Here is a 21,291-nt window from a genome sequence, read left to right on the forward strand (position 1 = left end):
GCAGTCAGAGTGCACTCTAGCTCTGGCATCGGGTGACACATATCACTGAGTGGAGGAGGTGGTCACAGAAGCGGAGACGACAGTGTTGATTAAAAGCCCTGTGCACTGCTGACCCTCCTGCCTGCAATGAGGATCTGGTCCTTTAAAGGTGTAGGGAGAGCCTTGCCGTGGGAGGGGAGAAGCAACCGTAGGACTCTGGGTGGCATTTGTGCTTGGATAACACTGGCATGCTTGTTCCTCCTTCCCCTCTACTGGGGGAACTATGGAGAGACCTTGCTGCATATTGCGGGCCCTCATCCTGCTCTCTTGTATTGCACAGGGCACCTGTGAGTGTCGAGAGAACGTGGAAGGCAGCGCATGTGACAAATGTAAACCGCTATACTGGGACCTGGCACCGGAAAACCCACAAGGCTGCAAACGTAAGAAGGAATAACTGCATTTCTCTTCAGACTGGAATATAAAGATTAGCATTTGGTCATACTGATGGCAAATCTTTTTTGCTTCATGCAGGATGTGAATGCGGCTCGGGGACAATAAACGGAGCAGGGGAATGTCAGCAGGTAAGAGCATAAAATAAATATCACACAGCTTTTACCTATAATATATGTTAAATGCAGCGAGATAGAGGAAGGAATGCTACTTTTTTTTTAATTCCTGATTCGGATTGGCTCAGCTTTGGTCATCGGCAATGTCAGGTGATACAAGGACTGCATATTCTCATTATGATCACATATTAAAATGTCACTATTTTCCCACCAAATGCTATATCTCTGAACCAATTGGAACAACATGTCCAATGTCCTGAATTTTTAAATACCTTCTAAACAATCATTCTCAGTTGCTCCTTGACACATACTCTAATGCCGCGTACACACGAGCGGAATGTCCGACAGAAAAAGTCTGACAGAAAAAGTCCGACAGAAGCTTTTCTTCGTATATTCCGATCGTGTGTATGCCTCATCGGACTTTTTTTTTAGAAAATTCTGACGGACCTAGAAATAGAACATTTTCTAAATATTTCCGACGGAACCCGCTCGTCTGTATGCTGTTCCGACGGACCAAAAACGATGCATGCTCTGCACCAAGTACAAGATGGAATCTACTGGCTATTGAACTTCCTTTTTCTAGTCCCGTCGTAAGTGTTGTACGTCACCGCGTTCTTGACGGTCGGACTTTGGTTTGACCGTGTGTAGGCAAGACCGCTTGAATGGAATTCGGTCGGAGTTCCGTTGGAGAAACCTTCGGAGTTTATTCCAACAGCAAAACCAGTCGTGTGTACAGGGCATTAGTAATCTTCACAAGTAGCACTGCATTGTTTGGAGATAGTTCCTATTGTATAGAGTAGAGTTAGACATGCACACTTATTCTCTATTGATAATTTGGTTCAATCTTACTTTATTCAAATTTTTAAAAACACGTTACATATAGCACATAGGTGGGTTATTTCAAATTGTCTACCAGTGGTAGAATGTATAAAAATATTGCTTGGGTACATAGTTGTTGGTGATACAATACAGAAGATACTAATGGGGGGGTAGACTGCCCAACCAAATTGGTTAAAGACTGTCTACAATGGAAAGCCAGTGAAAAGTAATACCATCTTGGGTCATCTAGGGAGTAGGTAGGGGGTAGACTGCCCAACCAAATTGGTTAAAGACTGTCTACAATGGAAAGCCAGTGAAAAGTAATACCATTCAGTTGTCAAGTGCGACCATTAATAAGAATGGGTTAGTCGAGTATGTAAGACTAGCTTCCAGTAGTTGGTAGCAAGGTGATTGGAAGCATTCCAGTTCAAAAGGAAGGTAGGAAGGAAAGAAAATAACCAGGGGTTGGACTGGAGGAAGAGGGGTAGGAGTCACTCCATCATGGCTGGTTGGAGGTTGGGGGGGGGGGGTGTCCTCCTTTACCCCTACTGATAATTTGGTTGCAAGACCGATGACTCTACCAGTAAGGGTTCTCTTAACCCTTAAGGGCTCTCTTAATTTGTAATCTTTTTTGGGGCAAGTTTTCTTAGCCCACTATTCGACTCTTCCTTCCCAACAATGGACAGCCAGCCGTCTGGGGCACCACCAGCTGGTGTCAGCCAAACTGAGGTCAGTGTCATCTATTGAGCGTGTCCTAAGCCAAAAAAGAAGTATTAGGTGTGTGGCTGGTGTGGAGTTTGAGCTTGAGACCTGCTGTATTTAGAGTAAACAGAAAGAGGTTATCTGGGGTGATGGATAAATTGTGAAGCAGGTGACATATCAGATGAACGCTAGGTTAGAGAACTGTGGAGTTGACAAAAATCTGGATGTTTTCCTATCGATTTTCCGATATCACTTACATACTTGGCTGTCTAGGAGAGATTTATTACGTCTGCCTGGCCAACTTTTGGACTTCTTATATCGGGCCTCTATCACCAAATGTCTGAGCCTCATTTATTTATATATAATCGGTTGTTCCCTGGTCTTCTCCTAGTGCAGCATTGGAGAGTGAGAGGAGGATTGATGAGTTGTTTTCACAACACAGAGACAATTCTTGTCTAAGGAAAGAAATTTGGAAGGATAGCACGGGAACCTTAAAATTACCTGAACGTTATAGGGGTGTTTGACTAGGATGCCTGGATTCTTAGAGATGACTGCTTCTCTATGCCTAAGGACTTCTGCTATCTTCCACTAGTTTGTAACTGAGGGTATCTGTGACTGAAACACTGCACTAAAATGTAATCATCTAGATCAGGGGTCCCCAAACTTGCTAAACAAAGGGCCAGTATACTTCTGACTTTAAGGGGGCAGGACTGTGCCCAATGGGAGTAAGCAATGACCAATCTTTGGTTTTAGGGAGAGAAATAGTTGCTGTCAGTGGGAGGAATAGTGTCCCATTTTTGTTGTCAGTGGAAAGAATTATGCCCCATCGTTGGTGTCAGTGAAAGGAAAAGTGTCTCATTGTTGTTGCTAGTGTCAGAAATAAAGCCTCAAGGGCCATATAAAGACAAGCAAAGGGCCACATCCGGCCCCGGGGCCGCAGTTTGGAGACCACTGATCTAGATCAGCGTTTCTCAACCTTTTTCCAATCAAGGCACCCTCCGCTTAAGTTTTACCCCCTTCCTGACCAGGCCATTTTTTGCAATAAGGCACTGCGTTGTTTTAACTGACAATTACGCGGGCATACGACTCTTTACCCAAATAAAATTGATGTCCTTTTTTTCCTACAAATAGAGTTTTTTTGGTGGTATTTGATCACTTCTGCGTTTTTAATTTTTTTGCGCTATAAACAAAAACAACACATTTGAAAAAAAATATATATATTTTTTACTTTCTGCTATAAAACATATCCAATAAAAAAATGTCAAAAGTCTAATTTCTTCATCAATTTAGGCTGATATGTATTCTGCTACATATTTTTGGTTAAAAAATCGCAATAAGTGTATATTGATTGGTTTGCACAAAAGTTATAGCGTCTATAAACTATGGGATATTTTTATAGAATTTTGTATTTATTTATTTTTTTACTAGTAACGGCGGCGATCTGTGATCTTTAGCGGGATCTGCAACATTGCGGCGGACAAATGGGACACTAACTGACCCTTTTTTGGGAAGCAGTGACATTATTACAGTGATCAGTGCTAAAAACAAAATGCACTGTTAGTGTACTAATGACACTGGCAGGGAAGGGTTTAACACTAGATAACACTAGAGAGCGATCAAGGGGTTAAGTGTGTTCCCTGGGAGTGTTTTCGAACTGTGGGGGGGGGGGGTGGACTGACTGGAACAACACAGAGATGCGTGTTCCTGCTTAGCAGGAACACAAGATCTCTATGTCCTCCCCTGTCAGAATGGCAATCTGCCTTGTTTACATAGGCGGATCCTCGTTCTGCCTCTGTGGGGAACTTTTGCAGGTGGACAGGTATGTCGATTCACGCAGCTGTGCCACCTTGCCTGCGGCGGGCGGGCGGCAAGTAGTTAAAATTATACACATCTCGAGGCACCGCGTTCTAAAATATACAGCATTAAACTAATAGTTTTACATAACGCAGCAACATCCACACACATAGGACACCCAGCACTAGAAGTTATTTATTCTCCCAAAGCAAATACACTTTTACACGCTGGTGCTGACTAGTATTCTAATGTTTATTTTCTCCCTCAGTTTCTCTTCCTCATTCAGCTAATGTGACCCCAGTTCTGATGGAGAGGGGGTAGGGGAGGGGAAAACAAGGATGCTGTGCGGGTCCTAGACGTCCTCCTTATCAACCAATATCGTCACTTGTTGGATGCCAGTGGCTGGAAGGTTGTAATGGTGTACAATGAAAACCTGTGGCTTTGTGTAACTAAAAGGCAGGCTTGCTCCTCCTACTGGCTTATGAACAATTCTGGGTAGTTTTTAGGAATTTTGCCAAGGCACCCCTGAAGATGCCTAAAGGCACCTTGTTTGAAAAAGGCTGATCTAGATACAGTTTTGGTCCAAGGTAAGAAAAAAAGACAAAGCCAATGCTTTTCATGGGCTCAACACTCCCTCTTCATCAGGGCTTCAAATGAGAGGTAATATACAGTATATGCAGAGCAGAGTGCAAAGTGGATTTGCCCTTTAGAGCCCTTTCACACTGGGGCGGGCGTCGGCGGTAAAGCGGCGCTATTGTAAGCGGTGCTTTACCGTCAGTATGCGGCCGCTAGCGGGGCGGTTTTACCCCCCGCTAGCAGCCGAGAAATGGTTAAAAGCTACCGCAAAGCGCCTCTGCGCTTTGTCGGCGGTATAGCCGCGCCGTCCCATTGATTTCAATGGGCAGGAGCGGTAAAGGAGCGGTATACACTCCGCTCCTTCACCGCTCCGAAGATGCTGCTGGCAGGACTTTTTTTACCGTCCTGCCAGCGCATCGCTCCAGTGTGAAAGCCCTCGGGGCTTTTACACTGGAATGAAAGCAGCGGCACTTTCGGGTCGGTTTGCAGGCGCTATTATAAACCGCCCCAGTGTGAAAGGACCCTTAGTAAATAAACCCCATATTGTCCTATAAGCTTTTTGTCAATAATTGTTTGCTTACTTACTTTTTTGCTTAAATACTTTTTCTATTTTCTTTATGTGGAGCTACGCTCCTTTACCATATCCCAATCTAGTGTTTTCTTCAAAGCTGATTATTTATTTACTGTTTGTTCCTTGTTTTTTGAAAAAAATTCATTAAAACCCTTTGTAACCCCAAAAAAAACGTATACAGTATATATTCCCTTTCATTTCAAGCCCTGAGAAAGGAGGGGTGTTAAGCTCTCAAAGCCCAATGGCTTTGTGATAAATGGCAATTTCAATTTAATTTTGGTGCGGCGTTTCGATCTCGGATTCCCACGATTTTTGTCTAAATCACTGATAGCTCATATTTTGTGCAAATCAACCAACCAGATTTCAGTGGTCATTGAAAACAAGAGAAGTAATAGGACTTGTTGCGGCAGGGAAACAACAAAGTAACCAGTGGGGGAAATTTACTAAAACTGGCGCATTCAGGTATTTTAGGTGCAGCTGTGCATAGTAACCTATGAGCTTCTAAATTAGGCTTTCACAAAAACGTAGAAGCTGATTGGTTACTATGCACAGCTGCTCCAGTTTTAGTAAATCTCTCCCAGTGTCTGAAATGGGATCTGGCTATATAGTCACTAAAGCAAGCAATCGGTTTCTCCTTTGCTTTCCCCGTTGTTAATGTCCAGAACAGAATCGCATCTAATTCTTTGTTTTTTTTTGTATGAAAGGCCAGTAAAGAACAGTAATTATGATTGGCTGCTCATTGGTTGCTGCATTTTCAGATTGCTTTTTGTGCCCTCTTGAACAATCTATTAATTTGTTATCTGTCTATTGGGTTTACCATTAATGTATTTGTTTGCAGGTGACTGGACAGTGTTTCTGCAAGCCCAATATCTGCAGCGGATCCTGCAGCAAGTGCAAAGATGGCTACTACAACCTGAAGCCCGACAGCTATTTTGGATGTCAAGGTAAATTCTGAATCCAGAATCACATGGAGATCTGCCTATTTTTTGTTTTTGATTCACTGCTTGGATAAAACGTATTAGCCTATGAAGACTTTGCCCTGTGGTAGAAAGCACAGCCTGTATCAGACTGATTCATGCTTTTCTGGGTTATCGATAACATGGTAGCCATTGGCCACGATGCATTTGGATTCATCTCCCGTTCATCTACTGGATTGTGGTTCTAAAAGGTAATACTTCACCTTTTAGGTAATGTAGAACGCCCACACACACACACACACACACACACACACACACACTCCTATTGACAGTCACTATGATAGGGTTGTCTCACTGGCAATAGGAATGTGCAGGAAAGGGTGTCCCGGAGGCGCCTGTACTTAATATCTGCAGCAGTTTCTCTTTTATTTTTCAAGGAATAGCTTCTTTAACACAAAGAGCTCTCACCACCAGCTGAATCCATTTGGTGATCGACCAAGTACAGGTTACACAGCACAAACGTAGTCAGCAGATGCACCCACCTCAGTAAAAGTTGACTGCAGTGGATTTCATAGAACTCATATGAAAGCAAACCAGCTTAACCTCTTCAGTACTAGGCACTTTCAACCCCTTTCTGCCCAAGCCAATTTTCAGCTTTCAGCGTTGTCACATTTTGAATGACAATTGCGCGGTCATGCAACATTTACCCCAAATTTTTATCATTTTTTCCCCCCACAAATAGAGCTTTCTTTTGGTGGTATTTGATCACCTCTGCGGTTTTTATTTTTTGAAAAAAAAGAGCAACAATTTTGAAAACAACACAATATTTTTTACTTCTTGCTATAATAAATATCCCAAATTAAAAAAAAAAAATGTTTTCCTCAGTTTAGGTCGATATGTATTCTTCTACATATTTTTGGTAAAAAAAAAAATTGCGAGCTGCAATTTTTATTGTGACTGTGACATTGCGGCAGACAGAACGGACACTTTTGACACTATTTTGGAATCATTGACATTTATACAGAGATCAGTGCTATAAATATGCACTGATTACTGTATAAATGTCACTGGCAGGGAAGGAGTTAACACTAGGGGGCAATCAAGGGGTTAAATGTGTTACCTAGGGAGTGATTCTAACTGGGGGGGATGTTACTGACTGGGGGAGGAGACCAATCGGTGTTCCTATATCTGTCTCCTCTCCCCTGACAGAACGTGGATCTGTGTGTTTACACACACAGATCCACGTTCCTGCTCTGTCACGAGCGATTGTGGGTGCCCGGCGGACATCGCGGGCGCCTGTGCACATGCAACGGCTTCTCGGTGACGCAGCGGGCACGTGCCCCCTATACCGCCGGGAAGCCGAGGACGTCATATGACGCCCGCCCAGGATGGGAGATCCCATCTGCGGACGTCATATTACTATAGGCAGAGAAGGAAGTGGTTAATTTAACAACAGAAACACCTCTGCAGTGTTTGCTGGATTAGCAAATCCACAAATTAATTCCTCCTATTTTCTTCAGTTGCTCTTTAACTTGATCCTAGTCATGTGATAATAATAAACATCTATAAGTTTTCCTTAAAGCGTTTGCTAACCCCCCCCAAAAAACAAATCTTGTTCCCTTAAAGCATGTCATACAGCACAGTGCTTGTTTGGCCCCCTGTATCACCTGTAATACCTGTCTAATCCTGCCTGGCTATACCCTACCCCCTGTACACTGTCTCTGATATATCAGGGCTGCTGAGCCCTGACACCGTGGTCCGCGTACGTGCCTTTGTCAGCTGCAGCCTTCTATCTGTCTCCTGTGTCCTCTTCTCCACCCTCTCCCCCTCCCCTCTCTGACTGTCTGCTCGTGTCAGCGCCCGCCCTCTCCCCCTCCTGCTGCTTTCATATTTAATATAAAGCTCCCATCCCCTTTGTATTATAACAATAAGTTCCCCTGTAACTGTGTTATATAATAAATATGCTTATCTGTACCGATAACACAGTGTCTTCCTGCGATCATGTGACTCCTTGGCTCTCTCTCCTCTCCTCCCTGGCTGACGTCAACGGCAGTGCTTGGCCCCGCCCACTGGAACTGTCAACCCGGGCAGAGGAGAGAAGGCACCTGATCATAGGAAGACACTGTGTTATCAGTACAGATAAGCATATTTATTATATTACACAGACACAGGGGAACTTGTTGTTCTAATACAGAGGAAATGGGAGCATTTTATAGAAGTGGCTTGACAATCACTTTAAGTTTGCTTTAATGACTATGAAATTTCCCAGAATCCACTCTTTCTTAGCTAGCTTTTCACCATGTACTCATTCTAATTCCAACCACTGTCATATCCAGTCCTGTATGCCACCGGGTGATGAATTCCCCACTAATTGGATATCTGGAAATGCCTTCTTATTGCACATTTAGAAGAGCGGATGCCTCTTGCGCATTCCACAGCTAAGGCCGCTATAAATATCCTATTTGCTGCCTCCTCGGGCCTAGTGCTCACGGCTTGGCAGAGTGAACTCACCAGGTGTTCTTCGACCCCTTGCAGGATGCCAGTGTGACATCGGAGGCTCAGTTGGCTTGGCATGCGATGCCAGGACAGGCGAATGCCAGTGCCGTGAGAATGTGGATGGACCGAAGTGCAACCGGTGAGTGTGTGTGCTGGGAATAGTGGCTGTGATAGCGGAATGATCACACAGGCTTAGTAATTGCCAGATTAATAGCGGATGTGTATGTTGGACGCTTGTCACTGAGCATCAGCTGTCCCAGCTAATGAAGGCCTGTTGAAATCAGCCGCATTTAAGCTGGGCAGAGACAGCTGCTGTGGACTTTCATTACACTGTACAAAAAAAAAAAAGGAACAAGATGTTTGTACAGCATTATCTCCAGCATTTTACTACAGCTGGTCATGTGAGTCGTACTGAAAATGACCTTGGGATAATTAATTGATGAATTTGTCTGCAACTTCATTAAGTGTTAATAAAGCCTGGCATCTCTACAGAGGCCAACTGAGAAACAAAATGGCTGCTATTTTTGGTGGCATCTTACTCACATGTAGAGCAATGTTATTGTAGGCCTATGGGTGCCCAGAAGCTTTATTTGCTTCAAATGTTAATGCTTTATCTTGCTTTCCTGATGAACATCAGTATCCTATTCTCTTTCTTTTGAAATACAACTTGCAGTTTTGATTTTTCTGCTTTTCGGTGCATTGTAGCCAATGGTAATCACTGTTCAGTTCATGACATGTTAATTGTGTTTTTTAAATTAGTTTAAACTCCGAATATTATACAGATGAGGGATTACCGGTATGGGGGAAAGTAGGTGTTGCTCACATGAACCAGTCTGAGTTTCCAATTTCTTTCTCCCTGTAAATAATAAGGGAAAGACTGTGATTGTTGTTTTTTTTTTTTGTGGCCAACATATAAGGTATTTAAGATAATTCTATGTCTCATTAATAAATAAGACCCATTGTGCGCCATTATGTGATCTCATATTTATCTGGATCTGCATATTATTCCAGTTCAGTGCTTTATAAAGTACAGAATGCACTGGATTAGCATGACAGCCAATCAAGTGGCATTCTTAGAGGAAGTCAGCAATGACCGTCTTCATAGTCTCACAGTACAGGTTAGAAAACTTTGCATATCCTTGAGTATCTGTTAAAGAATGAAAGTATCAAATACTAGCATAGGCGTGTGCACAGGGTGTGCTGCGTACACCGATTTCCCCTGGTTCCTGGTGTCCCTTGTCTCTCCCCTGCAGTGCTGCCAGCTTCCTTCCTCTCCTCTCCCGCTGGCTGCTGCAGGGGATGTTTCAGGATGGATGAATGAATGAACACAGTGAGTGATCTGTACCTATCGCTCCTGTGTTCATTCTTAACTGAAGCATAGTAAACTATGTTTACTGTGCTTCCGTTTATGAATGAACAGGAAGCCGCTCATTAAAGAGCACTTTCACTGTTCACTGTCCAGTGCAGCTGAGGCTGCAGAGAAAGGGACTGGGGAAGCGCTAGCCTCAGTCCCTTTCTCTCTGTTTATATCCTTAATATTTCACCAAAGCCCCCAAACGGGGCTCCTAGAAAATTTTTTAAAAATTATTTAAAAAAATTGTAAAAAAATAATAAAAGTAAAGACTACTGACACTGTCCACTACCCTACTGTCCAGTGCACCTGAGGCTGCAGAGAAAGGGACTGGGGAAGTGCTACCCTCAGTCCCTTTCTCTCTGTTTATATCCTTAATATTTCACCAAAGCCCCCAAACGGGACTCCTAGAAAAATTAAAAAAATTATTTAAAAAAAAAAAAATCGTAAAAAAATGATAAAAGTAAAAACTACTGACACTGTCCACTACCCTACTGACACCAATCTCTGCTCTACTGACACCATCCACTGCTCTTCTGACATATGTGTTTGTGCTCTGGGGTACACACCCTAATGCAATAGGCTGAGTACACCAATGTACATGAGTAATCCTATTATGTCCATTAACAATTGCCCATGATATATGGTTAATGAGAGTTTTCTGTGCTCCTGATTGGCTATTTTTCACCTCCCAGACCTGTCAGTGGATATTATTTCCCGGATCTACATCATCTGAGATATGAAGTGGAGGATGGCCGGACGCCGGATGGAAGGCAAGTCAGATTTGGCTTCAACCCTCTGGAGTTTGAGAACTTCAGCTGGAGAGGATATGCCCAAATGTCACCATATCAGGTGAGACCAGACTATATTTATGTAAGAGAAGAGCTCATGTTGTCTGCAATAGTCTATCAAATTCCCCAGCGTGTTTTGGGAAAGCAGAAAGAGAGAAAGCGAGAGAAAAAGTAGTATGTGTGAAAAATGATAGGCAGCCATGAATGCTGGTTTTGTCAGTTTTAGAACATTTTAGCCTTTGGATTGAATTTGAAAAGTAATTTATATTAACATTGAATTACAAAATATGAATATCGTTTGCATGTTCTTCCTGTGCCTGCGTGGGTTTCCTCCGGGTACTCCGGTTTCCTCCCACACTCCACAGACATGCTGGTAGGTTAATTGGATCCTGTCTAAATTGTCCCTAATATGTATGAATGTGAGTTAGGGACCTTAGATTGTAAGCTCCTTGAGGGTAGGGACTGATGTGACTGTACAATGTATATGTAAAGCGCTGCGTAAATTGACGGCGCTATATAAGTACCTGAAATAAATAAATAAAAAATATCAGTTTTTCAAGAAAACTGAAGTTACACTTTTAGGCTATGTGTTGGGCTATATTGTATATGGCTATTTTGCAGAAGGGCTGAATGCATTTTAGCACTTTGTTTTCAAATAATGACCTATTTGAAGATGTATAATAATGTATAGATGTATAATAAAGTGTGGCTCTTCATCGTCATTTGTTGACATTATTTCTTGACAGCCAAAAGTCATTCTGACCATTAACGTGACATCCCCTGACCTTTTCCGAGTTGTGTTCCGGTACGTCAACCGCGGCTCAGATAGTGTGTACGGCAAGGTGTCATTTATAGAAGAGAAGAAGTTCAATGCCTGTGCTAACTGTAAGTGCCCAAGTGTCTGTCCACCCTGTGCTTACAAATGGTACATTCCACAGAGTAGACACTGAGACTCGACTAGTTGAGGAATGTCTCATTAATGCTGGCTGGGGGTCGGACTGTGGACACAAGATCTACTTCTCGTTCCTGTCACTGGAGTGCCTCTAATCTCCTTTGGGGATATGTTTCTGCGGGAACATAATTACAAGGCTTGTGGATTTGGCTGCTCAAAGTTGAGCTTTGCCGTTTGTCATTTTGAAGCTCTTTTTATGAAGAGACAGCTGAGAAAACTCAATTATTGTGATAAACCTCAAACCTTCAGTGAACCTCACAAACTTTATGTACAAAAGTGGAAGTGTTTATTTCAGCAGGCTGAAGATTTTCTTTCTTCTCAGCTTTTGATTTCTAAAATAACAGAATTTCTCTACTGGCAGGCAGCAATGTTATTCCTGTTTCCTCCTCTCGTGGTATTAGGAAAGTCTGTGTTTAATATGCAACACAAAATTCTGTATTTTATCGTGTGTGTTTGTGTGTAATTCCTTTTCTTTCCCCTTCCTCTCCCCTTCCCTTCTCTTCCGTTCCCTCCCCTTCCTTCCCCTCCCCTGGCCTTCCCTTCCTTCCCCTCCCCTGGCCTTCCCTTCCCTCCCCTTCCCCTCCCCTTCCCCTCCCCTCCCCTCCCCTCCCCTTCCCTCCCCTTCCCCTCCCCTTCCCTCCCCTTCCCCTCCCCTTCCCTTCCCCTCCCCTTCCCCTTCCCTTCCCCTCCCCTTCCCCTCCCCTCCCCTTCCCCTCCCCTCCCCTTCCCCTCCCCTCCCCTTCCCCTCCCCTCCCCTTCCCCTCCCCTCCCCATCCCTTCCCTCTCCCTCCCCATCCCTTCCCTCCCCATCCCTTCCCTTACCCTCCCTTTCCCTTCCCTCCCCACCCCTTCCCTTACCCTCCCTTTCCCTTACCCTACCCTTCCCTTCCTCTCCCCTCCCCTTCCCCCGTTCCCTTCCCTATGGGGATTTTGTTAGTTTAAATTGCTTTTATTCAACTTTAGAATGAATAGAATTATACAAAGTACTTTCATATAACATTCATCGAGTCTCTGTTGGTACTATCGTTTGTACTGATGAGATTTTTTTTGTACAAATGTTCCTTCAAAGCCAATAGTGTACAGTAGACTGGAGGAGGACAATCCCGTCTCAATGATGTACAACAAGTCATCAAAGTTATTGTAACACCATCAATTTATACTTCTGTGCAGGTTCTGAACAAATCAAGCAAATTGTTTTTCCTCCGAGCAAAGAACCAGCTTTTGTCACTGTCCCGAGCAGTACTTATGGAGAGCCTTTTGTTCTGAATCCAAACACGTGGTCGGTGGTGATCGAGGTGGAGGATGTGCTTCTGGTAAGTCTTTTACACCATTTTGGAAGTTTGGCAGTGATTTGATAACAGTATTTTGATTTCAACGTATATTTCCTCAACCAGGATTACTTTGTCCTACTTCCAAGTGCCTACTACGAGGCTCCAATTCTCCAGGTGAAAGTGACTGAGGCCTGCACATATGCCCCGACTACGGAGCAGGCCAATCAGAAGTAAGGATCATCCAAATTGCACAATTTATCCAAGAACAAATACGGTGTTAATTAAACAGTGCATAATGCATGTCTATTAGTTCTCATGATGTAAACTCATTAGTGACATAGCACATAACAGTCGGTGAAAATACAAAACACTTGTCTTTATATCACAAGATGACAGAGACATTGGAGGTGTATGTAATGCCCATGGTTAAATTAGGTAAGCATGATATATGTTGATGTGAAATGCTTTACAACTGTTGGACTGACCTGTACATATAATATAAGATGGCCGCTCAGGCATAAGTATAATTAATATATAATATGGACCTCATGTAGTGTGTTTATTTATAAATTTATACTGATGTCTTTCTATCCAGCTGCCTGCTGTACAAATACCTCTCGCTGGATGAATTCCCTTCATCAGAGGGCAGTGAAGTTACCTGCCGAATGGACAACAGCCTTCCCCGACCTTGCCCAACAGAGCAGATCACCCCCAGGCACCCACCATTAATTGGCTGCTATGGAAGTGATGTACGTACAATAAGAGAGTATTGATGTCTGTATCTCTTTATTAAGTGTGCAGGTGGCTTATAAAAACCCTGAACATCATGGTCTGTCTTCTAGATTGATGTCCAGTTCAATCTGCCAGTGCCTCACCCAGGCCGTTATGCCATTGTCGTAGAGTACGCCAACGAGGAGGATATTCAGACCACCAGTGCTACAGTAAATTCTCCACAACGTCCCGCACAGCATGGAGTCTTTACCTTCTACCCCTGCAAATTCAGGTTTGTATCTTGGCTGCATAGGTGGAAAAAATTCATTAATTTTATTCATTCATAAAGAAAACCCTTGCATGCTCAAAACCCCTAACCCATAGCTGGATGGGAATACTTCCTAGATCTACTTCTTTTTTCTCTGAAAATCCTTTAATCCATTTCTGTGCTCCTGGGGAGGCCTCGGATCCTGGGATGCAGAGGGTCTCAACTTAAAGCACCACTGGCTACTTTATCTCCCAAATTGGACTCTAAGAACAGGGACCATCTAAAGTCCAGGAGGGGTGGTCCTGAGCTCCAAGGCTCAAACATTAGGGACACTGTCTAGCATTCTTTAGAATGCACCTGGCATCCATGCACACCGAAATTGATTATCAGAAGACAAATGTATCTTGCTGTGCCTGCACATTGGCAGTATTCTTAATATCAGTTTTTACGTACTACAATACAAGGGTGGTTTTCTTTGAAAAAAAACTGCAGATGGGATGGCACCACTTTAGTTAAATTTGTACACTAGTGTTATGTTGTTGGAGATAACACATATCTTATGAATGTGTTACAGCTTTCTGTGCCGTGGAATGGCTTTGGACCATCAGCAGAAGGTGGCCTTGTTTGACCTTACCACCGAAGTCAGCATTCGCTTTACAGCAGACAAGACTCAGTTCCACCTGGTGAGTGTCAGAAGGATGTTTGGTGTCTTCTTTGTTCTGTCTCACTTGTTAAGTCTCCTAAGTTTTCACTGTTGTTCTTTCTTTCAGGGCAAGGTCTTCCTCATTCCTGCTGACCAGTTCACTATGCAGTACGTTGAGCCACGAGTTCACTGCATTGCGGTTCACGGATCTTTTAACCCCAGCAGGTATTTGGCTCGTGCCTAGTTCTAATGGCTTGCATAATATATTTATTGGCCTCTGATCTGATATCTCCTTTTATCCATAGTGGATCTTGCATTCCATCGAGGTTCCATAAACCATCACAGTCTGTGGTTTTAACGGAGGGGAAGACAAGCTCAGTGTCAAACAAAATCCCTGTATGGCCAGGACACCAAATGCCATCTACCAATGGCCAAAAGGTTGTGCCACATCCAACATCACTGCCACCGACAGCTGTAGATGCCACAAAAGTGATACGTCTGCAATCTCCTGAGGTTTGTGATAAATTGCACCCTCTGACATAAGTTACAGTACTCTCTCTGAAATGGGATGAAGGTGTTTTTGTCAAACACAGTGCATTTGTAACCAACAGTGGGGTCTTGTTCCCATCTTTTAAATTCGTCCCACACAAAAAATTCATATCGGCTTGCTAAGCTATGCAGTGCAATGTGCAGCTGCAGTTTTCAACAGCAGGGGGCTCTATAGGTGAATTTGGAATTGAATTGGAAGCTCCATGATCCTGGAAAATGATGATAGGTGGTAACCCCTCTTTGCTATATTATCCAGCAAGTGGTATAGTTTGTTGGCTATTATCTCTAAGCATAGTGTAGTCTTTATTACCATCAGTGAATAAAGCTAGGGGAGCTAAAGTACAAACTGCTTAGCTTCCAACTGTCCCTGATTTTCGAGGGACTGTCCCTGATTTGGAGCAATGTCCCTCTTTCCTCCTCATTTGTCCCTAATTTTGGGGTGATATAGTTGTATATAAAATGCACTATTTCTCTTTCAAAAAGTGATTCCCGGTGATAAACCTTTCATCCAATTTCTAAAATGCTGCATTTGTAAATGTCAAAAGCCAATATAAAGGAATAGTAGAGTAAAAAAAGAACTTGTGGCTTTAACAATTTTTTTTTTGTACAATTCTCCTTTAGAGAGGCATGGCGGGGGGTCCTATACCTACATACTTTTGCTAATAGGTTTGCAAACTGCAAAATCATTAGCAAAGGTTTCAAGAGTTTCTAAACCCAAAATTAAAAATTTTAATTATTGCAAATTACCAGTCCTTAGATGTGGTGGCTGCATTCGTTTTCTTTCTTTTTTTTTTGCTTTATTTTTACCTGTTGATCTGGCCAGTAACACAATTCCTGTCATTGAGCTCCCTTTCACATGGCTATGCTTGCTTACCCCATTGTGTCTATGAAGAGAGCCATGGTTGTCCCCCACTGCTCTTCTGATTCGGAATACAGAAGGAGTCTTCCACTCATCTGCATTACATGCGGAGGGGAATTAGTCGTTTACAGAAGATAGTTTGAAAGGAAGAAAAGATTGTGCTTTAAATTCAACTCACAGGAAGTGAAGAGGACACTGTATTTTTGGCAAAACCAACCATGATTGCTGTACTGAGATAAAATGAATGTACTTGGCCTGAAAAGTGCCTGAATGCAGTCACCAAATCTGTGCAATGTATTGCATTTTTGTCCTTGCGTTTAGATATGCAGGCCAGAAAGCTTAGTAACGAATAAATTGAAAAGGGCATTGTGATACAGGAATTTATAGTATCAGTTAGGTTTGACATTTAATTTAACCTTTTGATTTATTGCTCGGGTAGTTTACTGTGCCTTTTACATTGGTGTGCTAGTATATGCACAGTAATGTCATATATTTATTGTCGCATATTTAAACCCTACATCCCTACCTTTGCTTATTTTTTATTAATAAGAAAGTTAGGTTGTGGAGTTTGGTGTCAGTAACAGTGATGTTCAGCAGAATGGTAACTGAATGGTCTATTACTTTTTAAAGAAGAAGTCTCACTTCCATTTGTATCAGGCTAGGTTTGAACATGTCCTGTGCTAATTTCCCCTCCGTTTTCGCAGCGAATTTCCTAAGCAGCCTTTTCAGGGGTTCAGCTGCGATTTAGATGAGGTTCAGATGCAAATTTTTGGAGCCAGCGGGCACTGGCGTCTTTAACATTAACAGGTCATTAAGTAGCGAGCTGGGAAGCCGGCCGCCACGTCCTTAAAAACAAATGACTCATCAGCTGTCAGCGGGTTCCCCACAATAAAAAATCAAGAAAAAAATGGTGTGGTGGGGGGGGTCCCCACAATCCATACCAGGCCCTTTCGGGTCTGGTACGTATTTTAAGCGGAATCCCACGCCTTACTTCTGGAATGGATTTTGAGGGGTACCCACACACCAAAATATTTTTAAAAATGGCCTGGGGTCCCCCAATATCCATACCAGACCCTTATCCGAGCGTGCAGCCTGGCAGGCCAGAAAAGAGGAGGGGACAAGTCAGTGCACCCCCCCTATATTAGGGGGGTCGCTTTGGGGCAGGGGGGGCTCTGTGCCCCCCCACCCGAAGCACCCAGTCTCCATGTTGATGTTGTGGGGGGCAGATCCCGGTGCCTAAGGGTCTGGTATGGATTAGGGGGGAGTGGCCATGCCCCTTTTTTTTTTTTTTTTTTTGGTGTGGGGTTCCCCCTAAAATTCATACCAGACCTGAAAGGGCCTGGTATGGATTAGTGAGGGGACCCCCACTCTGTTTTTTTTTTCAGATCGAATTCGTGTTCAAAACTGTTCTGATGTGCGCTTCAGATGCATTCCCATAGAAGGCAGTGAGCTTGGAATTTGCATCTGAACCACACCGCAATGCTCAAAAAACCCACTGGACTCTTTTTAAATTCACAGAGAATTCGCACTGCTGCTGCACTGTACACATGCGAACCGGCTCCATAGAAACCCGGTTTGATTCACATGTCATGTGAAATGGTTGCGGTCCAAAACGCATTCAATTCACATATATGTGAACGGAGCCTCAATGTGTTCAGTTCCCAGGAGCACAAAGTACTTCTCTCTCCTTGGCCATCCATCAACGCAGGTAGCAAGGAGATCACTGCTTTGACAAACAGCACTTTTCCCCAAGCATTTTAAAACATTTTAGCTGACGATCCCCCCCTCCATTCTTCATGAGATGCTTGTCTCTGGCAAGTGCTTGGAGAGAGAGAAAAGTGAAGATTGTCGAAGCAGCTGTCTTGTTGCTACCTGCACTGCTGGATGGCCTTGTCTGACCTCACAGCTAGTCTAAGGCAAATACACGGTGCAAATTTCTTTCCTACAACCACGGGTTCCCCCATCAACACGGGATCAGAAATTGTCTTCTCCTGGCAGGGGGGAGACAGTGATTATCGCTAGTGGCTGTAGCAGCCGCCAGCGATAATCGCAAGAGAATCTGGCTGTCTAGTTGTACCCAAGTGGATCGATTGATCGATCGATCAACTTGGTACATTCAGCCTGCCCATTAACAGTTTGAATCTCAACCAACTCCTGCTGAACAGTCCGAGATTCGAACTGTGTATGGCTGGCCTTAGGCAGCACATAAGAGGATGGCACAAAAAAGTATAGTATAAAAGTACTATATGTACTTTTTCCCCTGGGTAACCGAACACAATAATGAAAAATTACATGAGACTTTTTCTTTAAAAGGATACTCTACCAAAACCTGTTGTTTTTTGTAAATGCTGGAGAAATAATTCCTGACAATCTCCTCTATCTCTCAGAGATATTGTTAATGGGATCTCTGATTTCCTGGGTCTGTACTCTGTACACATGCTGTGCCCATAATAAAGGGCTCCCAGCATTCCTAATAGAATCTTATTTACTTTATATTTTACAAAATGTCAAATTTTGAAACACGTAAAGGTGTGGGGGGAACACATGAAACAACAAAGGTGGAAAGCAACAGAATTTTGGCAGAGAAGAAGGCCTTTGGAATATCTAAGAGATTTATATCCCCAGGGATTGACACCACACACACACACATATTGATATCTGCCCAATCTCAAAGTCATCTAATGTCTGAGGTCAATCTCCATGTTTGAAACTTCAGCAGATTTCCCAAGCAATCTCATTAGTAAAAGTCTTTTTTTTTCTATTGTCTTTGGAAAGCAGACAACGGTGACATATAACGGACGTGTTCCATCGCCAGGGCGTTACGCCTTCATGATTCACTACTATCAACCTTCCCAACCATCGTTTACTTTGGAGGTACAGGTGCATGGTGGCCGGGTTTGGAGAGGTAAGGATTATGGATGTTTAAAGGTCATGATCCAGCTATAGACCTGTTTGGTAAAGTAGGTATGTCATCTACGTCTTTTCTCTCCCCAGGCTCTGCCAATGCCACATTCTGCCCTCATGGTTTTGGTTGCCGTAGTTTGGTTTTGTCTGAAGATCAAGCCATCCTGGGCATGACTGACAGTGACATCACAGTCACCGTACATGTACCAGATGGAAAGATCATATGGCTGGTAGGTTCCACTGCATTTCTGAGGAAGATAATGCTGTACATGAATGTCTGGTACTCTTTAATGATGAGGGCTGACCAATATGCTTACAATCTGTGTTTTAGGAGTACATACTGGTGATACCAGAGGATAGTTACAGTTCCAGCTATCTGGTGGAAGAACCACTGGACAAATCATACAGTTTTATCAGTCAGTGCAGTACCAACAGCTTCCAGAGCAGGTAACTACATTCATTTTTATTTATTTTTCTACTAATAGTTGAGATAGGCAAAATGGGGTCTTGCTGAAATTTTTATTTGTATCTCTCCCCAGCAGTCCAACCTCGTCTAAATTCTGCCGAGATGCCGCCATCTCCCTGTCCCTCTTCTATAACAATGGTGCCCAGTCCTGCAACTGCCACGAGGCTGGCTCCCAGGGCACATCATGTGAGCCTTACGGAGGACAGTGCACTTGCAGACCCAATGTGATTGGAAGAGATTGTTCGCGCTGTGCCACAGGATTCTGGGGATTCCCTGAATGCAGGCGTAAGTTCCAGTGCGACTGTTGTACAAGAGCAAACCTTTTTATCTTGGTGTGGTGACTGCATTATGTGTTAAATGGGTTATTTAGAATATGTTATAAATAAATACTTGTAGCATCCGAAAAAAATCCAACGAAGTCCCTTCTTCCTGCACTCCATCTATTTATGTGAGTCTTGGAACCATTCCAGAATACCTGTGCAGCTTTCATGTAAACCTGGCTACACTACCGGGTAAACACTCATTTAAATTGAAAGGTCAAAGTGATAAAGCCAAACATATATAAATGAGTTGGGCACAAGGGTTCCATTGTTGCTTGCAGGTGGGAATTGGTAGGGCACCTTTAATCTATATATTTCAACATTAAATTGTCGGAATGATGAGTGAATGACTCACTCGTCTTTTTTTTCTCTCTTGCAGCATGTGAATGTGGATCGCGTCTGTGTGACGAGGTGACTGGACAGTGTATCTGCCCTCCTCATACTGTAAAGCCGGATTGCACGGTTTGTCAGCCGCAGACCTTTGGTTGCCATCCACTGGTTGGGTGTGAGGAGTGCGATTGTTCTCAGACTGGACTACAGAACCTTACTGAACCTGGCTGTGACATCCAGACAGGACAGTGCGCGTAAGTGACGGCACAATATTCCTGATACACTGGGTAGTAATGTGTGCTAACTTCCATTTAGGACAAAAGGAAGCTGTTTTCTTCTAAAATCCCACATATATAGTCCTGAAGCTGTCATATAGGCATGTCATTTTGTGTCATGTAACAACAGCAACGACAACTTCAATCATTGGGCACCATGCATGATTATAAATGTTTGAAAAAAAAAAAATGTTGCCCACAGTAGCTGTTTAGATTCTTTATTTTATTTTCGAGTCTTGATTGGAGAAACTGGCGGTTTTCTGGTGGGACGCATGCAGGGATTGATTAACCACTTATGGACCGGGCCTATTTTTTACATTTAGTGTTTACAAGTTAAAATCTTTTTTTTTTTTGCTAGAAAAGTACTTAGAACCCCCAAACATTATATATTTTTTCAGACACCCTAGAGAATAAAATGGCGGTTCTTGTATGTCACACCATATTTGCGCAGCGGTCTTACAAACGCAATTTTTTGGGAACAAATACAATTTCTTGAATTAAAACATAAAAAAACATTAAAGTTAGCCCAATTTTTTTTTTTTTTATATTGTGAAAGACAATGTTACGCTGAGTAAATTTATACCCAACATGTCACGCTTCAAAATTGCACCCGCTCGTGGAATGGTGACAAACTTTGACACTTAAAATCTCCATAGGCGAAGTTTAAAAATGTCTACGAGTTATCAGTTTTGAGTTAGAGAGGAGGTATTTTGCTAGCGTTATTGCTCCCACTCTAACAATCGCGGTAATACTTCATATGTGTGGTTTACACACCGTTTACATATGCAGGCCCAACTTGCGTATGAGTTTGCATCTGCGCGCGAGCACGACAGGATGGGGTGCTTTAAAAAGAAAAATGTATTTTTTCTTATTTATTTTACTTTTTATTTTTACACTATCCCTTTAAAAAAAAAAAAAATGGATCACTTTTATTCCTATTACAAGGAATATAAACATCCCTTGTAAAAGAAAGGAAAGCATGACAGGAATTTTCACTTTCACTTTAATGTGAGATCTGAAGACCTCAGATCTCACATTTACACTTAAATGCAATAAAAAAAAAAAAAGTCCCCTTTAAGACCATTGGTAGTGGCGGAGACGATCTGATGTTCTCCCCTCAGAGGCATGAAGTCGAGTGAGGGAATGATGGCCCCCACTTGACTCCATACCATACCATACCA

General features: G+C 42.9%; 1 protein-coding gene across 5 annotated transcripts in view; it reads left to right on the plus strand.

Moving 5' to 3' along the window:
- Positions 1–21,291, plus strand: part of LAMA5 (laminin subunit alpha 5) — a 221,665-nt gene that overhangs the window by 117,068 nt on the left and 83,306 nt on the right. For 3 of the 5 annotated variants that reach the window (XR_012236861.1, XM_073607510.1, XM_073607511.1), the window contains exons 18-35: positions 320–419; positions 511–560; positions 5,846–5,951; positions 8,460–8,559; positions 10,467–10,623; positions 11,309–11,447; positions 12,685–12,827; positions 12,909–13,015; positions 13,381–13,534; positions 13,628–13,788; positions 14,339–14,447; positions 14,535–14,632; positions 14,713–14,920; positions 18,591–18,720; positions 18,810–18,949; positions 19,051–19,166; positions 19,259–19,470; positions 19,885–20,089. Coding sequence is in view for 4 of the 5 variants with exons in the window: in XM_073607510.1 (XP_073463611.1) it covers positions 320–419; positions 511–560; positions 5,846–5,951; positions 8,460–8,559; positions 10,467–10,623; positions 11,309–11,447; positions 12,685–12,827; positions 12,909–13,015; positions 13,381–13,534; positions 13,628–13,788; positions 14,339–14,447; positions 14,535–14,632; positions 14,713–14,920; positions 18,591–18,720; positions 18,810–18,949; positions 19,051–19,166; positions 19,259–19,470; positions 19,885–20,089 (2,435 nt within the window). In the remaining variant the exon portion in view is untranslated. The remainder of the gene's footprint in view (positions 1–319; positions 420–510; positions 561–5,845; positions 5,952–8,459; positions 8,560–10,466; positions 10,624–11,308; positions 11,448–12,684; positions 12,828–12,908; positions 13,016–13,380; positions 13,535–13,627; positions 13,789–14,338; positions 14,448–14,534; positions 14,633–14,712; positions 14,921–18,590; positions 18,721–18,809; positions 18,950–19,050; positions 19,167–19,258; positions 19,471–19,884; positions 20,090–21,291) is intronic. The other 2 variants (XM_073607512.1, XM_073607513.1) reach the window with 1 other exon arrangement.

This window comes from Aquarana catesbeiana, linkage group LG12 (genome assembly GCF_042186555.1).
Source record: "Aquarana catesbeiana isolate 2022-GZ linkage group LG12, ASM4218655v1, whole genome shotgun sequence".
NCBI classification, from domain to species: Eukaryota; Metazoa; Chordata; class Amphibia; order Anura; family Ranidae; genus Aquarana; species Aquarana catesbeiana.